The following is a 19675-nucleotide window of genomic DNA, read 5'->3' as shown; positions in this document are numbered from 1 at the left end:
TTACAGACACCAAGGAAACTACGAACATCACGTTTTGTAGTAGGCGCAGCATAATTACGAATAGCGTCTAGTTTCTCTGGATCAGGAAGAATACCTTCTGTAGAAATACACTCCTGGAAATGGAAAAAAAAACACATTGACACCGGTGTGTCAGACCCACCGTACTTGCTCCGGACACTGCGAGAGGGCTGTACAAGCAATGATCACACGCACGGCACAGCGGACACACCAGGAACCGCGGTGTTGGCCGTCGAATGGCGCTAGCTGCGCAGCATTTGTGCACCGCTGCCGTCAATGTCAGCCAGTTTGCCGTGGCATACGGAGCTCCATCGCAGTCTTTAACACTGGTAGCATGCCGCGACAGCGTGGACGTGAACCGTATGTGCAGTTGACGGACTTTGAGCGAGGGCGTATAGTGGGCATGCGGGAGGCCGGGTGGACGTACCGCCGAATTGCTCAACACGTGGGGCGTGAGGTCTCCACAGTACATCGATGTTGTCGCCAGTGGTCGGCGGAAGGTGCACGTGCCTGTCGACCTGGGACCGGACCGCAGCGACGCACGGATGCACGCCAAGACCATAGGATCCTACGCAGTGCCGTAGGGGACCGCACCGCCACTTCCCAGCAAATTAGGGACACTGTTGCTCCTGGGGTATCGGCGAGGACCATTCGCAACCGTCTCCATGAAGCTGGGCTACGGTCCCGCACACCGTTAGGCCGTCTTCCGCTCACGCCCCAACATCGTGCAGCCCGCCTCCAGTGGTGTCGCGACAGGCGTGAATGGAGGGACGAATGGAGACGTGTCGTCTTCAGCGATGAGAGTCGCTTCTGCCTTGGTGCCAATGATGGTCGTATGCGTGTTTGGCGCCGTGCAGGTGAGCGCCACAATCAGGACTGCATACGACCGAGGCACACAGGGCCAACACCCAGCATCATGGTGTGGGGAGCGATCTCCTACACTGGCCGTACACCACTGGTGATCGTCGAGGGGACACTGAATAGTGCACGGTACATCCAAACCGTCATCGAACCCATCGTTCTACCATTCCTAGACCGGCAAGGGAACTTGCTGTTCCAACAGGACAATGCACGTCCGCATGTATCCCGTGCCACCCAACGTGCTCTAGAAGGTGTAAGTCAACTACCCTGGCCAGCAAGATCTCCGGATCTGTCCCCCATTGAGCATGTTTGGGACTGGATGAAGCGTCGTCTCACGCGGTCTGCACGTCCAGCAAGAACGCTGGTCCAACTGAGGCACCAGGTGGAAATGGCATGGCAAGCCGTTCCACAGGACTACATCCAGCATCTCTACGATCGTCTCCATGGGAGAATAGCAGCCTGCATTGCTGCGAAAGGTGGATATACACTGTACTAGTGCCGACATTGTGCATGCTCTGTTGCCTGTGTCTATGTGCCTGTGGTTCTGTCAGTGTGATCATGTGATGTATCTGACCCCAGGAATGTGTCAATAAAGTTTCCCCTTCCTGGGACAATGAATTCACGGTGTTCTTATTTCAATTTCCAGGAGTGTAATATGACCAAGAAATTTCACCTGAGAACGACCAAATTCAGATTTTTTCAAGTTCACTGTAATGCCAACTCCTGCAAAAATACGTAATAATGAATCCAAAATTTTGTTATGCTCACTCCAAGAACGTTTAGCAATAAGAATATGGTCAACATATGAAGTAATATTGTCACGAAGATAAACAGGTAAAATTTCCTTTAAACTACGAATGAATGCTGCAGAAGATATAGTAAGTCCAAACGGTAATTTCCGAAATCACTTTTGGGTAAAATAGTCATATCCGGTTATTTTTTACCGACTCTCTAGATAGATTGATAGTTGAAGAGTTGTTTTGATAGATACAAAGAATAGTAAAAGAGTAGGCAGCAGTGCAGAAAACAAAGGGAAATAGCACCACTACAGCTCGGGGCCCTGTGCACGCTACGGCACATATTCACTTAGTGTAGTGAATCCCCTGAGGACGTTAATAGCCGCACATAAATTCCAGTTTGTGACTTAGTGGCCAATTTGGTGGAAGTGCATACATAAATTGATCTAACCATGAACATGGATGTATGTCATTCTTAGAATTGCGAAAGATCTTACATTTCCGAACAGTTAAGAAGTGTTTATAGTCAATGTTTTCTCCTCGTGGCGACAAAGACCTACCGTGTCTGTCCCAGTCCGAATGTCGATTATTGTCAAGTTCGCGCGCCTGGCGCTCTCTTGTTGCATCTCGTAAATGAAACAAATTATTTTCTTCAAACCCCTCTGCTATCTGTGATTCTAAATTTCTTCCGCTGTCTTTTCCTACGATTTCGCCTTCAATTTGTTTGACTTGCTTTCGTAATGCCTCAAATTCACTTTTAACGCGTTCATTAAATTTTCCCTGATTTTCAACATGCTTATTTATGTTCTGGTACTCTTCGGTTTCTGAAAATGGCAATGGAGCTGTATCATCTGAATCTCTGTCCCCATTTAAACTAAGACTTGTCAATTGATCTGAAATCTCCTCAACTCTTTCCGATAAGTCACCTATTTTTTCTTTCTGTTTATTTACGTCTTCCGTAAGTGTCGCGACTCGGGATTCAGTATTGACACATTTAGTAGTTAACTGTTCATACTGTTGTGTTAGGTTATTTATTCTGTCATTTGGTACGGATTCCTCGATTCTTTCAAGTATTTCTTCCTTAACGTGTGCACGTTGTAAATTTAACTCTGAAAATTTTTGTACTATCACGCGATCTCTTTCTTCCTGTTCACTATCCTGTTCCTTTTGTCTTATTTCTATTGAAATTTATTATTGTGAGCATTCAAAATCGGTTGGACTTCTCTAATTTCTTTCTTTAATTCATCTTTCATATTTTTGAAACATGTCCCTATTCGTGAGTCTAACCGTGTTGCCAAAGTTTCCATCTTCGTTTTAATTGTTCCTATTTGTGATCCCAAATTTAATATTACACCCATCAACTGCTCCATATTAACTGGTTCAAAACTCTTTTCGTTCCTAACATTTCCCGCAAAATCAGCTTCCTTCGTCATAGCTGTAAAGCTATCTGTGTTCGATGCTATTCCAGAATCTTCTGTCGCTATTCTTGTATTCTGAAAATTCTTTAATTGTGAAAAGTTTTGAACTGGTTCTGGACTATTTTCCCTGCTTATTAAATTGTTTTCTACTTCATTATTCATCATACTGTTCTCCTGTGTTGGCGAGTTCGCCATGTTAACAATTTCATCATTCTCACTATCCATCATTTTTGCCTTTTTCATCGATCGCGTAATCATTTACAAAACATACAAAACTCGTCACTATACGAAAATTACACACAATGACACTATCTCCAACAATACCATTCACACGAAATGCTTCCCGACAAACACGATTAACGAACAATTGAAATCTTCATAATTGCACAAAATTGTCAAACCCGCATACAAGACAACAAAAATTAAATTCTGCCAATATACCATTAAAAGAATGACAAGACAACTACAAATGTTCATTACCAAATCTACACATGCAATATAGACTACAATTACTAAACTACAAATTACTGCAACAATACTACTGTCTGCTATTTTTACTATGAGAAGAATTCCAAGGGACGATCCGAAGCAGCGGTCGCCAGTGCATGGGGGCTTAATTAAATAAAATGCAAATATTTTTAATTTTAGTGGCTGTATGTGCGGCTACGAAGTCTCGTAACCGGTTGGCCCTGACTGGTATTAGTACGCAATCTGACTGCAGAAAATAACAATAAAGAATGAAAGACAATTTCCGTTAACACAGTTAATTAATTAAGTCCCCAGCAACTATGAAAGCTACGAAACAACAACTACGAAACAACAAAGCAGAAGTGTAACTGTTCTGTGTGTTGAAGTGTGATTCAACGTACACACCAGGCAAGGTTCTTCCTTAATACGCCAAGATGCTTTAAACGTCATTTACAATGAAGTAATTAAAAAAAGAGAAATACTGTGATTGCACATAGAAACCAGAATTACACTCTAATACATGAACACAAGCCAGATGCTTTGTTGACTGAACCTGGGACCAAGAGACATTGTTAGTCAGGAAATTTGAAAAAAAATTAAAAAAATGTGTTTTACCTTCATATATATATTGACGAAAAATACACTCTGATCATTACAACATCCCCATTCGAACAGCATCGGCTGTCTAGCCCATCAGAACAACTGCACACGACATGCTGACCACTAGTACTGCTATCGACATCCTCTCAGCAAGCACTCTACGACAACATCCGAACCACTACTTCCCACAACAACTTCTGAACTAGACTTGGCCATTGTTTCTATGTTTCGATACAGTGTACCGGTACGTGGAACTGTTTCAGTGTTTCGGAACGGCTGTGGTTCACTGTTTCGAAACAGTGGTGTTTCATCCCGCCCCTGTCTCGGGTAACCGGACCAGATTCGATCTCGAGCCAGACACAGAAACTGTATCGTTGTTTCAAAATAAGGCTGTTTCAGTCCACCTCTGCTTGGAACGGACTAATTGTATCGAAACAGTGATGTTTCATTCCGCGCTGTGTCGGACGAGATTCGGGCTCGGTATAGGTACTGAAACACAACATACCACTTCGTGAAACACTTTCAAGAGTGTCGAAATCTTTTTGACAAGCAAATAGTATGAAGCTTAAGATATCCGAAAATAAAGCTTCGTTTATATCTGACTGTCCTATTCCGAAATGGCGTAACATCTGCTTTATAAACACTAACCAAACAATAAAACAACGTATACTATTCACATTCAAAATAATAAATATGTGAAAATCATTCAGTTAAATTACACTTTTTTTTACATATACGTTTCTCTGGTCATGTACAGTAATCATATTAAGAAACGCAAGTAAGCCTACAACATTTTGAATTAAAAAAAGCGTAAAGTGTCAGTTATTAGACATATACATAAATTTGATGAAGGTATAACTGCAAGCAATCTGTTTGACGTATCACTGATAGTGTAATGGTGAACGGGAAGGGCTGGGAAGCATAGTGAATTTATAGTAACGGTTCGAAACACCTTAAAAGAGAAAGTTTTTTCTGTTATATTTTGTTATTTATTAGAATTATTTGGCGTTATTTGTGAGTCTATAGTCACTGTGCCTATTATCCACAATGATTCCCTCTGTGTGCATGGAAATTAGCAAGATAGGTATATTACCCATACTAACGGAATGTGGGAATCCCAGTAGCATATCCGTTGTTTCTGCAGTTTGCTCCCGCCTCCAGTCCGTTCATGGTGGCTCTTCTGTCTTCAGCTATGGCTGTCCTCGGCCAATTGAAAAGTATGAAAGTCACACGACACGGAAGCAGCTTATACAGCAGACATTCAAGATGATAAAATGTCTAGGTTTATTAGATTACAAAACACAAACTGTTTCACTGTTTCGAAACATCGTATCGAAACATTACATTGTACTGTTTCATTTGTTTCGAAACAGTTACGTGTTTCAGTTTGCCCATCTCTATTCTGAACAAGCACTGCCAGTGGAGGCGGCTTTGGCGCAATCTCTGGCGCTGTGACTCAGTGTAGCCACCTTTCAGCATCCGGTACCTGTACAACACACTGCATGAACGTTTGCATGCTTGCATTCAATATTCTGGCGGCTACACCAGTTATTAATGTACCAACATTTCACATTTGCAATGGCTTACCCTGTCATTACGTCAACCCGTGAGCTTGCAATGTTTATCGCTTAAATATGTTACCTAGACAAATGTCGTCTCAGAATTTAATTACGCTGCAATAATTTTTTTTTTGTGTTGTGTTTTTTTTTCTTCAGTGTGTATTGTAGCTATGCGTTTTTTGCCATCAAAGGAAGCCATAACTGTGTGGAAGGCTCTGCAAACAGTTTTGAAATAAGAGCATACTTTCATATTTTATCCGGGCTTAGGACTGGCTACCCACAAAGTATGTAGACCAGTTTAAATTTTTTGGCATTTTTCATTTTTTTAAATTTCTGCTTATTTTATGTCTACAACATTACTGCAGCAAATGATTAGACTTCTTGTTTTATTTTGTGAATATTAATTTCTCACTCATTTTTTGTACGAAAGCCGTAAATTTTAAACGTCTTAAGTCCCCTGAGTCGTTATACAGGGTGAGTCGCTAACTATTTCCACCTAGAATAACTACGAAAGTATGATAGCAGCTGAAAAGTTTGTGGGACAAATCTTGCATGGGACAACGGGGTCTATAATATGACGTTGGGTTTTTGTTGCTTGGTGGGGTCGCTTCATAGATATGAAGGTCAACTTTGTTTTTTTAAATGGGATGCTATAGTTTGGTACTTATTTTCTGATAGAGGCTATCGAGACGAATCCAGTGATGTGTAACAGTAAGGTCTTTGAAGGTCAACGAAGGTTAAAAAGGGGCATGAACTTCCACTTACAGAAGGTGTTCAAAGTGATGACCATTGGTGTCAATGCAGTACTGCAATCTTCTTATCATGGATTGAATGCTATTCCTTATCACATCGGCACTTATCGAAGCACATGCTCTGACAATTCTCTCTCATATATCGGGCAAATAGTAAATATTCCCCGAATACGGTGTATCCATCTAACGTGCCATTGACATGCAAACACCATTCGACGGTTTCGCAATACACCTTAAAACGAACGGTAAGACTAGTATCGGCGAATCAAGCGAATGTGAATGATGTATTCCTTCGAAGAACAGGTCGATATGCTTCTCATTTACGGAGAATGCCAACGAAATTCAGTGAGAGCTAGAGACTTATATGCTGAAAGATATTCTCAACGTGTAACAGTAAGGTCGTACATTTAAATTTACATTTAAATATTTACATTTAAATATGTGTATGATAAATTGAGAACAACTGCATCTTTAACGCGTAGGTAACATGTCCGGCAAAGGAAAGTTACTAACGAGAAAAAGGAAATTGGTACTCTCGATGCTATTATTGAGGTCCTTGTGTTAGTTCCATCCTTACCATATCAGTCTCCACCAAGAATTAACCGGTACAGATTGGATGCGTCGCATGGAATTTTGCCGATGGGCTGAACTTCAGATTCAGAGGGATGACACATTTATTAATTTGATTTTATTTACTGACGAGGCACCAATCACGAACCATGGAAATGTTAATTTGCATAACATGCATTACTGGGCAACTGAAAATCCGTGTTGGCTGCTGCAAGTTGCATACCAAAAACCGTGGTCATTGAATATAGGGTGTGTGATTCTGGAGGACAGAATTACAGAATTTCATCGAAGGAAATCTTAATGGCAGGAAGTACACTACATCCCTGCAAGAAACATTAGGTCTGTTATTGGAAGAAATACCTTTAGGAACAAGGAACAGTATGTGGTATCAACACGATGGGTGCCCGGCACATTTTTCGCTGATGGCTAGAAATGAGTTACAGAGACAATTTCCAAATCGTTGGATTGGAGATGTGTCGTGGCCGGCTCGTTCGCCAGACTTGACGCCTCTGGATTTTTTCTTGTGGGGATTCGTAAAAGACATTGTTTATAAAGACGTTCCAACTACACCTGAAGATACGCGAGAGAGAGCACGTGCTTCGATAACAGCCGAAGTGATAAGGAATACCATTCATCCCATGATAAGAGGATTGCAGCACTGCATTGGTACCAATGGTCATCACTTCGAACACCTTCTGCAAATGGACGTTCATACCACCTTTATGACCCTCGTTGACTTTCAAAGACCTTACTGTTACACAACATTGGATTCGTCTCGATAGCCGCTATCAGAAAATAAGTACCAAACTATAACATCCCATTAAAAAAAAAAAAAAAAAAAAAAAAAAAACAAACGAAGTTGACCTTCATATCTCTGAAGCGACCCCGCCTATCAACAAAAAACCAAAGTCATATTGCCGGCCAGAGTGGTCGTGCGGTTCTGGGCGCTACAGTCTGGAACCGCGAGACCGCTACGGTCGCAGGTTCGAATCCTGCCTCGGGCATGGATGTGTGTGATGTCCTTAGGTTAGTTAGGTTTAAGTAGTTCTAAGTTCTAGGGGGATGATGACCTCAGAAGTTGAGTCCCATAGTGCTCAGAGCCATTTGAACCAACCAAAGTCATATTGTGGCCCCCGTTGTCCCGTGCAACATTTGTCTCACAAACGTATCAGCTCTTATCATACTTTCGGAGTTATTCTAGGTGGCAATAGTTAGTGACTCACCCTGTATATTATTAATGGCTACAGTGTCTGAGTTGATGCACTACCTGCTCTTTATCACAATGTATGTCCTTCACACATGCATGCATCAAAAATGACAATACAAAGAAACAACACCAGTCTTTCTATGCCTAGTTTCAAACATGTGCAACAATATGGATTGTGACAGTGTGACATAAGGGAGTTTGGACCAGCATTTGGCAAGTGCTCGGATAGCGGAAGTTGTTGAAGCGACCTCTAATGACGAACGGGAAATCTGGGTTCAGCACAATTTTTCAATTGTCACAAGAAGCTGACACTAAAATGTATTCAACATATGTGAATTTATTTCAGCGTTATGTAATGTTGTAATGTCTTTTACCCCTTTGTCAATATCTATGAATATTTTCCTTCTTTTATGAAGAGTAAGGTGAATGGAATCTATTTTAATTTCAAATAAAGAATTTACTGCCTCGTCCTTCAGCTTATATAACATAAAGTATACGTTCGGATGCTATCGATTCACTGAGGAGTTTGGTTTCCTATGCCAACTTCGGCAGCGTTCGTGGTCCTGCGCCGCCGGTTAGAAAAATTCCACATTTCAATTGGTACTATAGGATTTTCCATCTATTGATCACACGGTCTGCGAATTTCATCTTTTCTCCAATGGACATTTTCTCCATTATTACCATCCACACTTCATCAACAGTGTTCGGCGGAAGATATGCCACTGCACCACACGCGCGGCAAAACAATCGGACTTCTTCTCTATCCCCGTATTGCTTCGTTAATCCCAGTTCCTATGTTTTCTTCCACAGACATCGATTGAAATGAAAATTGCAACCAGGAGAAAATGTTTCGGGGAACACTATTTTTACAGCTTTAATTGTAGCCATTCCAAAGTCTAGCACTGCCGTTTTCGGCGACCACCCAGGCATCTTATTTTTCAATCCACAAAGTAGTCTTTAATATGTGTTTTGACTTTCGTCTGGGACCAAAACAAATAAGAGAGGAAACACCTTCGTCTCTTAAGATATCAACATGTACGGTGTACAGTTGTTTGAATTGTTTCGAACAATTACCGGATGTCGCGTCCATAAGAAAACTCCCGTTTTCCCACAGGATTTTCTCCGCTTCTTCACGACCGAGCACCAGAATCATTTTGTCAGCAGCGGATTCCATTGACAATTACATTAAAAAAACTATTAGCTTTAGTTACTTTCAAAACTCTTCGCTCAGCGCTCAGTTGAATGTCCGAACTACTTGCAGGGTTCTGGGTCAACCCAATAACTTCCTTCTTTGCTTTACACAATGCAGTCTTAGAGTTCTCATATTTTGGAATATTTGTAACGAAATCTATACCTCTGTCTTTGTAATCTAGAAACTCCTCTTTAAAAATATGGAAAACAAACACTAGCTTTCCTTAATGGGCTCTTTTCCTGTATTTATGTATTCGTTTCTTAATCTGCACGTTTACTTCAGTAGGTGGGCAAGAATGTTACTGTTCAGCCATGATTATGCCATTTGCAAGTTTTAAACGTACTCGGCACTTACTCCGTTTGGATGGCACTTACTCCTTTCGGAATTCACCAATTGGTGTACTCATCGCATTTTCTGTGCACGCAGTAGCGATGGCCATTCTTGAGAAGACACGGCTTCCCTTCTGTTGTTGTAACTTTTTCCATTACCCACAGTGTATAGAACTCAAGTAATTTAGACCTACGAAACTATAAGGAAAGAAAGGCTGTTGGGGAAGGCACTGTCTGACTGAAGCATCCAATGCTGGTGAACGACTAGCGTAATTCGACAGTGGGGGAGGCTGCAGTCGGAAAACCTACGGTGCCAAATTGTTTGGTCGGTACCTGTGGCACCTACAAAAGGTCGGAAACTCCACGGTCGGTAAGTTCACGCAGTCAGCCAAGTGTTGCTCAAGCCAAGTCGCTGAGAGGAGCAGAGGTACGCTGAGCCCCAACACCCGAGACCACGAGATAGGCTGTAGAGGGCGTAGGCGTATGCGCGCAGCAGCTCGGCGGCAAGTCAGTTGCAGGTGCGAATCCTGGGGCCCAGGGTAGGGATCCTGCAGTTGGTTGAAGTCAGCTAGCAGATGGCCTCTCAGCGGAGGAAATCTCCGACCCAGCCGGGAATCGAACCCGGGCCGGTAGGCATGACATTCCGTCGCGCTAACCACTCGGCTAGCAGGGAAGGACATGTACCAGGTAACAAAGATGATGAAATAATTTTAAACACATTTAATGCGGCAGGTATAAAATCACAATTGTAAACTACTAGCGCTAAGTGAACATGAGCAATGTCAATATGTGAACACGGATTTGAAGGAAATACTGCCTCGAAAAGTAAGACTATCAACCACTCACACCAGATAGCATGCTGACCACTGGCACTGCGTAATCCCATGGAAGAAAGTTTCACTTTTGTTTAGATTTACTCGTTACATTTGATTGCAGAATGCCCTGATTAATTACGAAGAAACAACCACACAAGGGTAATTGGCAAACAACTGATGAGAAAAACAACAAAAGTGGTAAACACACTGTTATATAAGCCACTACCAGATGAAGTTAAAACCAAATGACCAAATATAAAATGTAAAAATTTTGTGTAAAAACCGTTTTACAATTCAAGTCACCGTTTTATCGCCTGCTTTTATTGTTTCTTTTCTTCTTACGTTTTTAAAAAGTCTGTAGGCTGTTGAGCAGCGTACTAAGCTGCTGCCAGCCCGCCCTCTTCGGGGGGAATCGAAATTCAATAAAAGAAAAAAAAATGTAAAAATACACAGCAATGTGATAAAAAGCAATAAACCGATAAAACAACATGATTCTGCGTAACATAACCGAACACAGTCGTGTGTTGCCTCTGCATATGCATGGAGATGCGTTACAGCTAAACAGCTGAAGCGTAATGCACATTCAGAATAACAGAAACAATAGCGATTGATGCAAGTGCATACCAAAAGGAATACTAGTAACAACAAAAGCAATGAATTACCAAACAGGATAGATAAACTGGGTAGACATTTTTATTAAAACTTAAAAAATGCTATTAAAATGTTATTTTATTTGCAACAAAACGGAAAGATCAATAAAGGTAAAATAAAAATAGAAATTTCTTCCGTGGGATTATGCAGCGGCATTACTCAGCATGCCACCTGTTGTGAGCAGTTCTTACTCTTAATTTTTGGAGGCAATATTTCCTACAAATGTGTATTGACGTTGTTCTTGTTAACTTGAGAGTAGTAGCTAACAACAGCGATTTGGTACCTGCACTGTAATGTGTGACGTATATTTCTATATCACATTTGATCTGGAATACTATTTGATTATGATGGTTGTATAAAACATTTTTTGACAGGTAAATTGATAACGGGCTAAGCCCGAAAAGCCTGATTTAATAAAGAACTTCAATTAACAGCTGTTGACTTTTTTAGCCACCTATCAGCATTGGTTATAATTTTCATGTCCTCCAATAGTTGCAGCAGCATATCAGTTAGGTATTGTAGATACCTGCGACTATTGAGAATTCCATCACTAAAACAGGGGCCAATGACGCGGTTTTTCCAAAGCACACACCACACTTTGACAGATAGAGGACGTTTCTTTATCAACGTCTCTCAGTCAGAGTGGACTTTCTACTAAACAGTGCTTATTACTAGGATGTGTTTCCCCATGTTTTCTAATCGATGCTTCACCCGTAAACAAAATCTTACATAGAAACATCTGAACATTTTGTAGTTTTCGTAGACACTATTCCGAGAACTATAACAGATTTTGAAAGTCGTTACCATGGAGCTGCTGATGGAGTGAAACGTGCAGTGGAATGTGGTACTCACAAACCATTCTTCGGCTGATCTCACTAACACGTTGAAGCTGGCTTGTAAAGACTTGCCAATTGTTTGTTACTGCTACTAAAACGTTACTTATGTATATGTCGTCAGTTGCTGTTCATTTATATAGGAGTAAATTATTCTCCATACGTCCAGTTTCTTGAATTTTTCTTTATAATGTTGCAAAGACAGGTCACAAGGGCCTCGCTAGACTAGGATATCATTCAGCATACAACCGCACCACTGGCCTGAACAATGCAACACAACTTGCCAACGACTAAAACAGAACTTTGGAAATCGTTTTTTTGTGTTCGCGTGAGGCCACAACTGATTTTGATAGCCCAGTCCAATACCTGTTTCCCGAGGATCAGTTTTTTTTACACAAATTGTATCTTATAGCAGCTGTTCTGATTTAATCAACACGATGAATATTATCAGTACCCTCTTAATACTTTCAGTGCTTTTAATAGAGAGAACAATTTCGATCTCCATATAGATGTTAGTGACCCCTTAACGAAGAGGTGAGGGAAATTTCTTAAGAAAATTTGTTTAAAAATCTTAAACTCGTCAATTAATGAGTGCAAAGTTGTTTTATTGTAACCACTTTGGCGATTCGTCTTGTGGAAAAAGTATGAAGCGACAGTTGGTTGATCGTTATTACACTCCACCGTGTTTGAGCCCTACCCTGTGCATGTAATTAGCAAATATTTTATCACCAGCTATAGACTGTATCGAGAGTCTTTACCAGTAAAAGTAAGAGCAAGTGTAGCTACGTGGCGTATACAGGGTTCTTGCCAATCCTTCTATTCTCTTAATTCAGTGAATACATCAGCACTTTTATATCTGTTTCCACATCACATCATAAAAAACACAGGGTGTTTATAAATGAATATCGGGGTTTGAACGCTGTATAATATTTATTACATTAAACTTACAGTTATAAATGATATGTCAAATGAAAGAGTAACTCAAACAGTTGTGTTTTCCACGAGTGAGTATGCGCAGCGCGCAATCCGCTAGACAGCGGTAGTAGCGAAGATGGCGACTAGTGAACAGAAAGCGTTTTGTGTTTTGCAGTTTGTAAAGACCGAATCTATAGTTACTGTGCAACGTGCGTTCCAGCTGAATTTCGGTTGTGATCCTCCAAGTGATAGTAACATTCATAGATGGTATCATCAATTTGAAGATACTGGCTGCCTTTGTAAAGGGAAGAGCACAGGACGGCCACAAGTTAGTGAAGAGACTGTTGAGCGAGGGAGAGAGTCATTCACTCATAGCCCAAAGAAATAGGTCCAGAAGGCTAGTCGTGAATTACAAGTTCCTGTGTCAGCTGTTTGGAAAATTTTAAGAAAATGTGTACAACTACGTCCTAACCGTTTACAGTTATTACAGGCTCTAAAGCCGGCAGATTATGGATTAAGTGCCAACTTCACAAACGAAATTTTGTTTCACGACGATGAAGATTTTCTGGATCATGTTGCCCTCAGTGATGAATCCACCTTTCACCTTACTGGACACGTTAACACTCAGATGTGTGCATCTGGGGCTCAGAAAATCCTCATGAGGTGTTTTTTGTGCCATATCCCGGCGAAAAGTTTATGGGCCTTTCTGTTTTGGTGAACCTACTGTAACTGGCACTTCTTACCTTGATCCACTAGAGCAATGGCTCTTCCCTCAGTTGGAATAAGGTAAGAACTTCATTTTCCAGCAAGATGGTGCGCCACCACACTGGCAAAGTGAATTACTCGATTGGTTGAACTTCACTGTACCCAAGCGCTGGATAGGCCGCAACGGGCCCAATGACATGGCTTGCTTTGCATGGCCTTCACGTTCACCTGACCTAACGCCATGTGATCTTTTTCTTTCTAGCTTCATCAAGGATAATGTATACGTGCCTCCGCTAGCAGCAGACCTCCTTGAATTAAGAAACCGGATTGAAACAGCTGTTGCCACAATCACTGAAGACACACTTATCAATGTTTGGGAAGAACTCAGCTGTAGACTGATGTGTGCTGTGTGACAAATGGTGCTCACATTGGACATTTATAAGGTTCTTGGCGAAACTGTTTGAGTTGCTCCTTCATTTTACATATCACTTACAACTGTAAGTTTAAAATAATAAATATTATAAAGTGTTAAAACCCCAATATTCATTTATAAACACCCTGTCTACTTCTCGTCAGTTTAATGAAAGAAATTGTAGCTTCCTGGTAAGTCCAGTACTTGCTCTTGTGCTTTATTCCACACAGATTTACTTCATACACATTAACCACTCTAAACCTGCAACATGGCAACACAACCACGACTCAAATGAAGTAGGGCTTTTACATGGACATGCTAATTGATTGCGGTACATGAAATCCTGCAGCCAGAGCTGCATTCCAGTGTCTACAGTATGTTGGAGTACATGACCAACCAAACTCGTAATCGTCAAACTGATTTGCAAACTCCGAATTTAAGAGGCCCATAAAGACCCACAAAAATACATCAGTCGTGTTCCATGGATCCCGTGGAGAACAGTATCTGTAAAATGGAAAGAAGTCAAAGATGTACATTTTTAGATACTGTACAATGAACTTATTTAACTACATTTAATATCACAGTACGAGATTGCTAATGTTAATTATATTATTTTAGGATTTCCTATGATTATACTCTTTAACGAAATATTAGGAGTTTCTGGTTTTTGGCTCTAGGTAATTTCTCTAATCTTCATTGTTTCGTTGTTTGTTAGAAGCTATTTCTTGTCTGCAAATGCTTATTTATTTGCTTTATTTTCTTTCCTCTAATTTTTATTTTTGCTATTCCTTTTTGGTTTTCGTTTTTTATCTGTCATGAAATTAATCTTGCTTACATTAAACCTCACTGATACTCTTCTAAAATATTTGACAATTTATTCACCATTTTCTGCAGATGATTTTCGTTGTCAGCAAGGCTGCACCGGTAACACTTTCCCTTTCACTGCATACTCGTCATGAGAGAGCAGACGAAAGGGCAATATTTGATCAATGAGAATGTTGAATTAATCATCCTGGTTCATGTTCACAGTATCCTGAACGAATGGGATGAAGTCTAGTACAAAAAAAACATCACAGAATTACCTCCAACTAGAACTACAGTCCTGACACTCTGCAGGTTAAACGCCGCAGTAGGACGTTGTGGCGCTGCCCGCCTTATATTATTTGAGAAGCGACAAAATCTTAACTCGCCGAACCACATTACACACGTCCAGTCAGATACTTACCAGTTACTGTGTTGTTTGGCCCACTGTGCCGCTGTGAGGAATAGCCTTTAAGGTGTACCGGACTCCAGATGTCCATTGTTTGTAATTCTTTTCACAATGTTCGCTCACGAACTGTTTGAGATGGACCTGCACTCATTGACACCAACAACTTCTGTCGGACGTGAAACAGGTAGTCATTTACAAGGCGCGACACTCAGCTCTGGTTCCAATCCGTCCTTTTCGCTACCACTGTTCTTAATCTGTTTTGCATGACTGCTAGTGATGAACCATTTCTTGTAGCCACATGGGACAGTCCTCGCTTATGCACCAAACAGTCGGGCAACTTCATTCGCAGTGTTGTCATGAACAGGTCAAAACACGATAGCTCCTTTCTGCCATGTCTCCACGTCGACCCACGTCACTGTTCGGACTCCTTACAGCTGATTTGCTCATACACTATCTGATCAAAATATCCGGACACCAATGTGTAACGTGGAATTGTGCGCTAGATGTCATGAGAAGCGGAACAGCCAGTATAAAAAGAGGCGTAAATTGTGGTGAAGTCAGCAGAGAAGCAATAACAGCAGAATGGTGGTCGGGAGAGCTCAGTTAAGACGAAAGAGGTGTATGCATTTGATATCGTTTGAGTAACAAATCCATCAGGGTTATTTCAACCTTTCTAATGCTGCTCAAGTCGACTGTCGATGAGGTGACTGTGAAATGCAAACGGGAAGGAACAACAGCAGCTAAACAAAGACCAGGCAGACTTCATATGATGATGGACAGTGACACTGAAGCACTGCGGAGGTTGGTTGAACATATTGTTGTTGTTGTGGTCTTCAGTCCAGAGACTGGTTTGATACAGCTCTCCATGCTACTCTATCCTGTGCAAACTTCTTCATCTCCCAGTACCTACTGCAACCTGCATCCTTCTGAATCTGTTTAGTGTATTCATCTCTTGGTCTCTCTCTATGATTTTTACCCTCCACGCTGCCCTCCAATACTAAATTGGTGATCCCTTGATGCCTCAGAATATGCCCTACCAACCGATCCCTCCTTCTAGTCAAGTTGTGCCACAAATTTCTCTTCTCTCCAATTCTATTCAATACCTCCTCATTAGTTATGTGATCTACCCATCTAATCTTCAGTATTCTTCTGTAGCATCACATTTCGTAAGGTTCTATTCTCTCCTTATCTAAACTATTTATCGTCCACGTTTCACTTCCATACATGGCTACACTCCATTCAAATACTTTTAGAAACTACTTCCTGACACTTAAATCTATACTCAATGTTAACAAATTTCTCTTCTTCAGAAACGCTTTTCTTGCCATTGCCAGTCTACATTTTATATCCTCTCTACTTCGATCATCATCAGTTATTTTGCTCCCAAATAGCAAAATTCATTTACTACTTTAAGCGTCTCATTTCCTAATCTAATTCCCGCAGCATCACCCGATTTAATTCGACTACATTCCATTATCCTCGTTTTGCTTTTGTTGATGTTCATCTTATATCCTCCTTTCAAGACACTGTCCATTCCGTTGAGCTGCTCCTCCAGGTCCTTTGGTGTCTCTGACAGAATTACAATGTCATCGGCGGACCCCAAATTTTTTATTTTTTCTCCATGGATTGTAATTCCTACTCCGAATTTTTCTTTTGTTTCCTTTACTGCTTGCTCAATATATGGTCGAACATAATCGCATGAAAACAGTATAAGGAATCACTCGTGAGATCCAAAGTGATACCAGCAGCCCGGCTCACAGGATGGCTGTGCGTTGAGAGATAAAAGAAAGGACTAGAATGGTCGAACAGCTACTCGTAAGCTACACATTTCTATAGACAGTGGTAAGTGACGCTTGGGATGACGTAAAGAGCGGCGTTGCTAGACAGTGGGTGACTGAAAGCGAAAAATTTGGAGTGAGTAATCACGCTGTACTAGAGAATATAGTAGAGAGTAACAATCCAATAGAAGGGTTTGGGTTGGTATATGTCAGTAGAACGTTACCTGTCATCGTGTGTAGCGCCAACATGAAGTGCGGAGGAAGAGACATTGCAGATGGCGATGTTTTCCGCGGTTACGGTGTGTTCCTCTTATTGCGCTGAAGCAAACTCTAAATGCTGAAGGGTATGAACACATTTTATAGCTTTGTGTATGTGTACAGTAGAGGAACACTTCGGAAACGGTAATTTTTTGTGCCAGCTTCACAGTGCACCCTGTCGTAAAGCTGCATCTGTGATACAATGATTTGTGGACACTAACATTCCTGAAATGGACTACCTGCCCAGAGCCCTGGTCTGAATCCAATGGAAAACCTTTGGGACGAGTTAGATCTTCGAGTTCTCTCCAGACCCTAGTGTCCAGCATCACTACTTTCGGTTGTTTAGGCTTTTGAGGAATAATGGGCTGCCCTTTCTGCACAGACTTTCAAGACAACTCACTGGAAGTGTCCCCAGAAGTGTTGAAGCCATCATACCAGTGTGTGGTAGACACATCCCATATCAATGTTCACTAATAGGTGTCCAGATACTTGTGATCAGATAGTGTACACCCCATTTCATTGCCATGACTCACGTGGAATGTGACATGACCGTCTTATATCAGTTCTAAACTATCTAGAGCGTTCCTAAGAGATTGAGTTGCTCTTTTGAGAAGTAGCGTAACATTTCGTCTGTAAAACTTATGGCAATGAAGAACCTTCGTGCCTTACCACCATTCTCATTTTTGCTTTACTTATGCTTTCATTAGTTTGCACAGCTATTGGTTGGTTCCCGAGTTTCTACATTACAACTCACTTTGGTGCCCAGATGAAAACCGTAGCAGCAACAGCTGCCGTGGCGCTGCTGGTGGCGCTGGCGTCGTCGCCGACGGTCGCGCAGAGGCTGCCAGGAGAGAGTTTGCCTCGCTCCTACAAGGTCACGCTGGCGCCCAACCTCAACGAGGGGTAAGTGCTCGGCACTTTCCGTTTGCTTTTAAACTTCCTGACGTGTTGGTTTCGGAGGGAGTGAGCTTCCTGGATAAATTTCACTTTATTGTTTGAGGTGCATATGCGTTTCTCTGCAGCTAATTCACACAAATATTCCATGTTCTCATTAGCTGGAAGCATTTAATTCAAAGAACAGTTTTTCCTTAATTACACTGAGATACACTCTAGGACGAGAAAAACTATTCATCAGAAAGAAAGTAAAATGGGACAGTAATCGGTAGATGTCAAGTACATTTAAAAACAAACAAATTATTGCAGTTTAAGAAAAATTGGATGGTTTATTGAAGAGAAAAACCTTCGAAAATTGAGCAGTGCAAGAACGTGTTGGTCCATCTTTCCCTCCGTGAAAGAATTTATTCGTCCTGGCACTGATTGATAAATTTATTGAGGTCCTTCTGAGGGATACTGTGCCACAGTCAGACTAATTGACGAGTCAGATCGTCAAAATCCCGCGCTGGTTGAAGGGCCCAGCACACAATGCTCCAGCCAACGTTCTCAATTGCGGAGAGATCTGGTGACTTTACTGGCCAAGGTAGGGCTTCGCAAGCATGGAGACAAACAGTAGAAACTCTCGCCATGTGTGGGCAGGCATTATCTTACTGAAATGTAAGTCCAGGAGGGCCTGCTATGAAAAGAAATGGGACCTTAGACCATTAATCCTCGCTGTTGGGCAGTATGGTGGCGAATGACAGTCAGATTGGTAAGGTCAGTATCCACCTTTGTCCAGGGCATCTCCAGACACATCTTTGGCATGGAATCTTACTAAATGGAGTAGAATTGTTTTCAGTGAGGAGTCCCACTTCGAAGTGAGCCCAAATGACAAGTGATGATGTGTGTGGAGATGCCCCATATGTGTGTGAGAGTTTTTGTCTGGGATCACCCCTAAAAACCCCTGGATCAACGTAAACCAAATTTGGCACAGAAGTGGAAAGCTATGTGATGATCGTCACTATGGGACTTCTAATCTCTTAACTTCAATAGGAGTGGAGAAGGACATAGATGTGTTTTTTCCAGTGCCTAGCACATAGGCTGTCCTATAGGAAAGGCAGATTGTGCAGCCTGCCTTATCGACCTGCTTTTCAGGGCAGCCTACATGTGAGGAGCAAGATACTGTTTTTCCCACCCCATATGTAGGCTGTCCTGCACGGCATGTATGCTGTGTTGGATTAGTACGGACCCGTCTTATCGACCTACTTTGCAAGACAGCCTGTATGTTGGTGATAAGAAATGGTTTCAGAGCTCTACATGTAGGAGAAATGTCTAGGGAAAGATAGAGGCAGGAGGGGATGAGTATAGAGAAGGGGAAGGGGGTGGGGATGGAGACAAGGGGAAGAGGAGAACGATGGAGAGTGGATGGGCAGAAAAAGGAGGAGGAGGAGAATATGGAGGGAGGGGGTGGAGAAGATGGTCAGAGAAAGGGGTGGAGGAGAGAGATAGAGAGA

At 41.7% G+C, this 19675-nt stretch overlaps 1 protein-coding gene across 1 annotated transcript in view; it reads left to right on the top strand.

Moving 5' to 3' along the window:
• The window catches only part of LOC126175204 (aminopeptidase N-like), a 223922-nt gene that overhangs the window by 21496 nt on the left and 182751 nt on the right, over nucleotides 1–19675 (top strand). The window contains exon 2 of the mRNA XM_049921813.1: nucleotides 18055–18191. Within this exon, the coding sequence (XP_049777770.1) occupies nucleotides 18055–18191 (137 nt within the window). The remainder of the gene's footprint in view (nucleotides 1–18054; nucleotides 18192–19675) is intronic.

This window comes from Schistocerca cancellata, chromosome 3 (assembly GCF_023864275.1).
Source record: "Schistocerca cancellata isolate TAMUIC-IGC-003103 chromosome 3, iqSchCanc2.1, whole genome shotgun sequence".
NCBI classification, from domain to species: domain Eukaryota; kingdom Metazoa; phylum Arthropoda; class Insecta; order Orthoptera; family Acrididae; genus Schistocerca; species Schistocerca cancellata.
The sequence above is the reverse complement of the archived record's forward strand: the minus strand, read 5'-3'. Positions and strand labels throughout refer to the sequence as shown.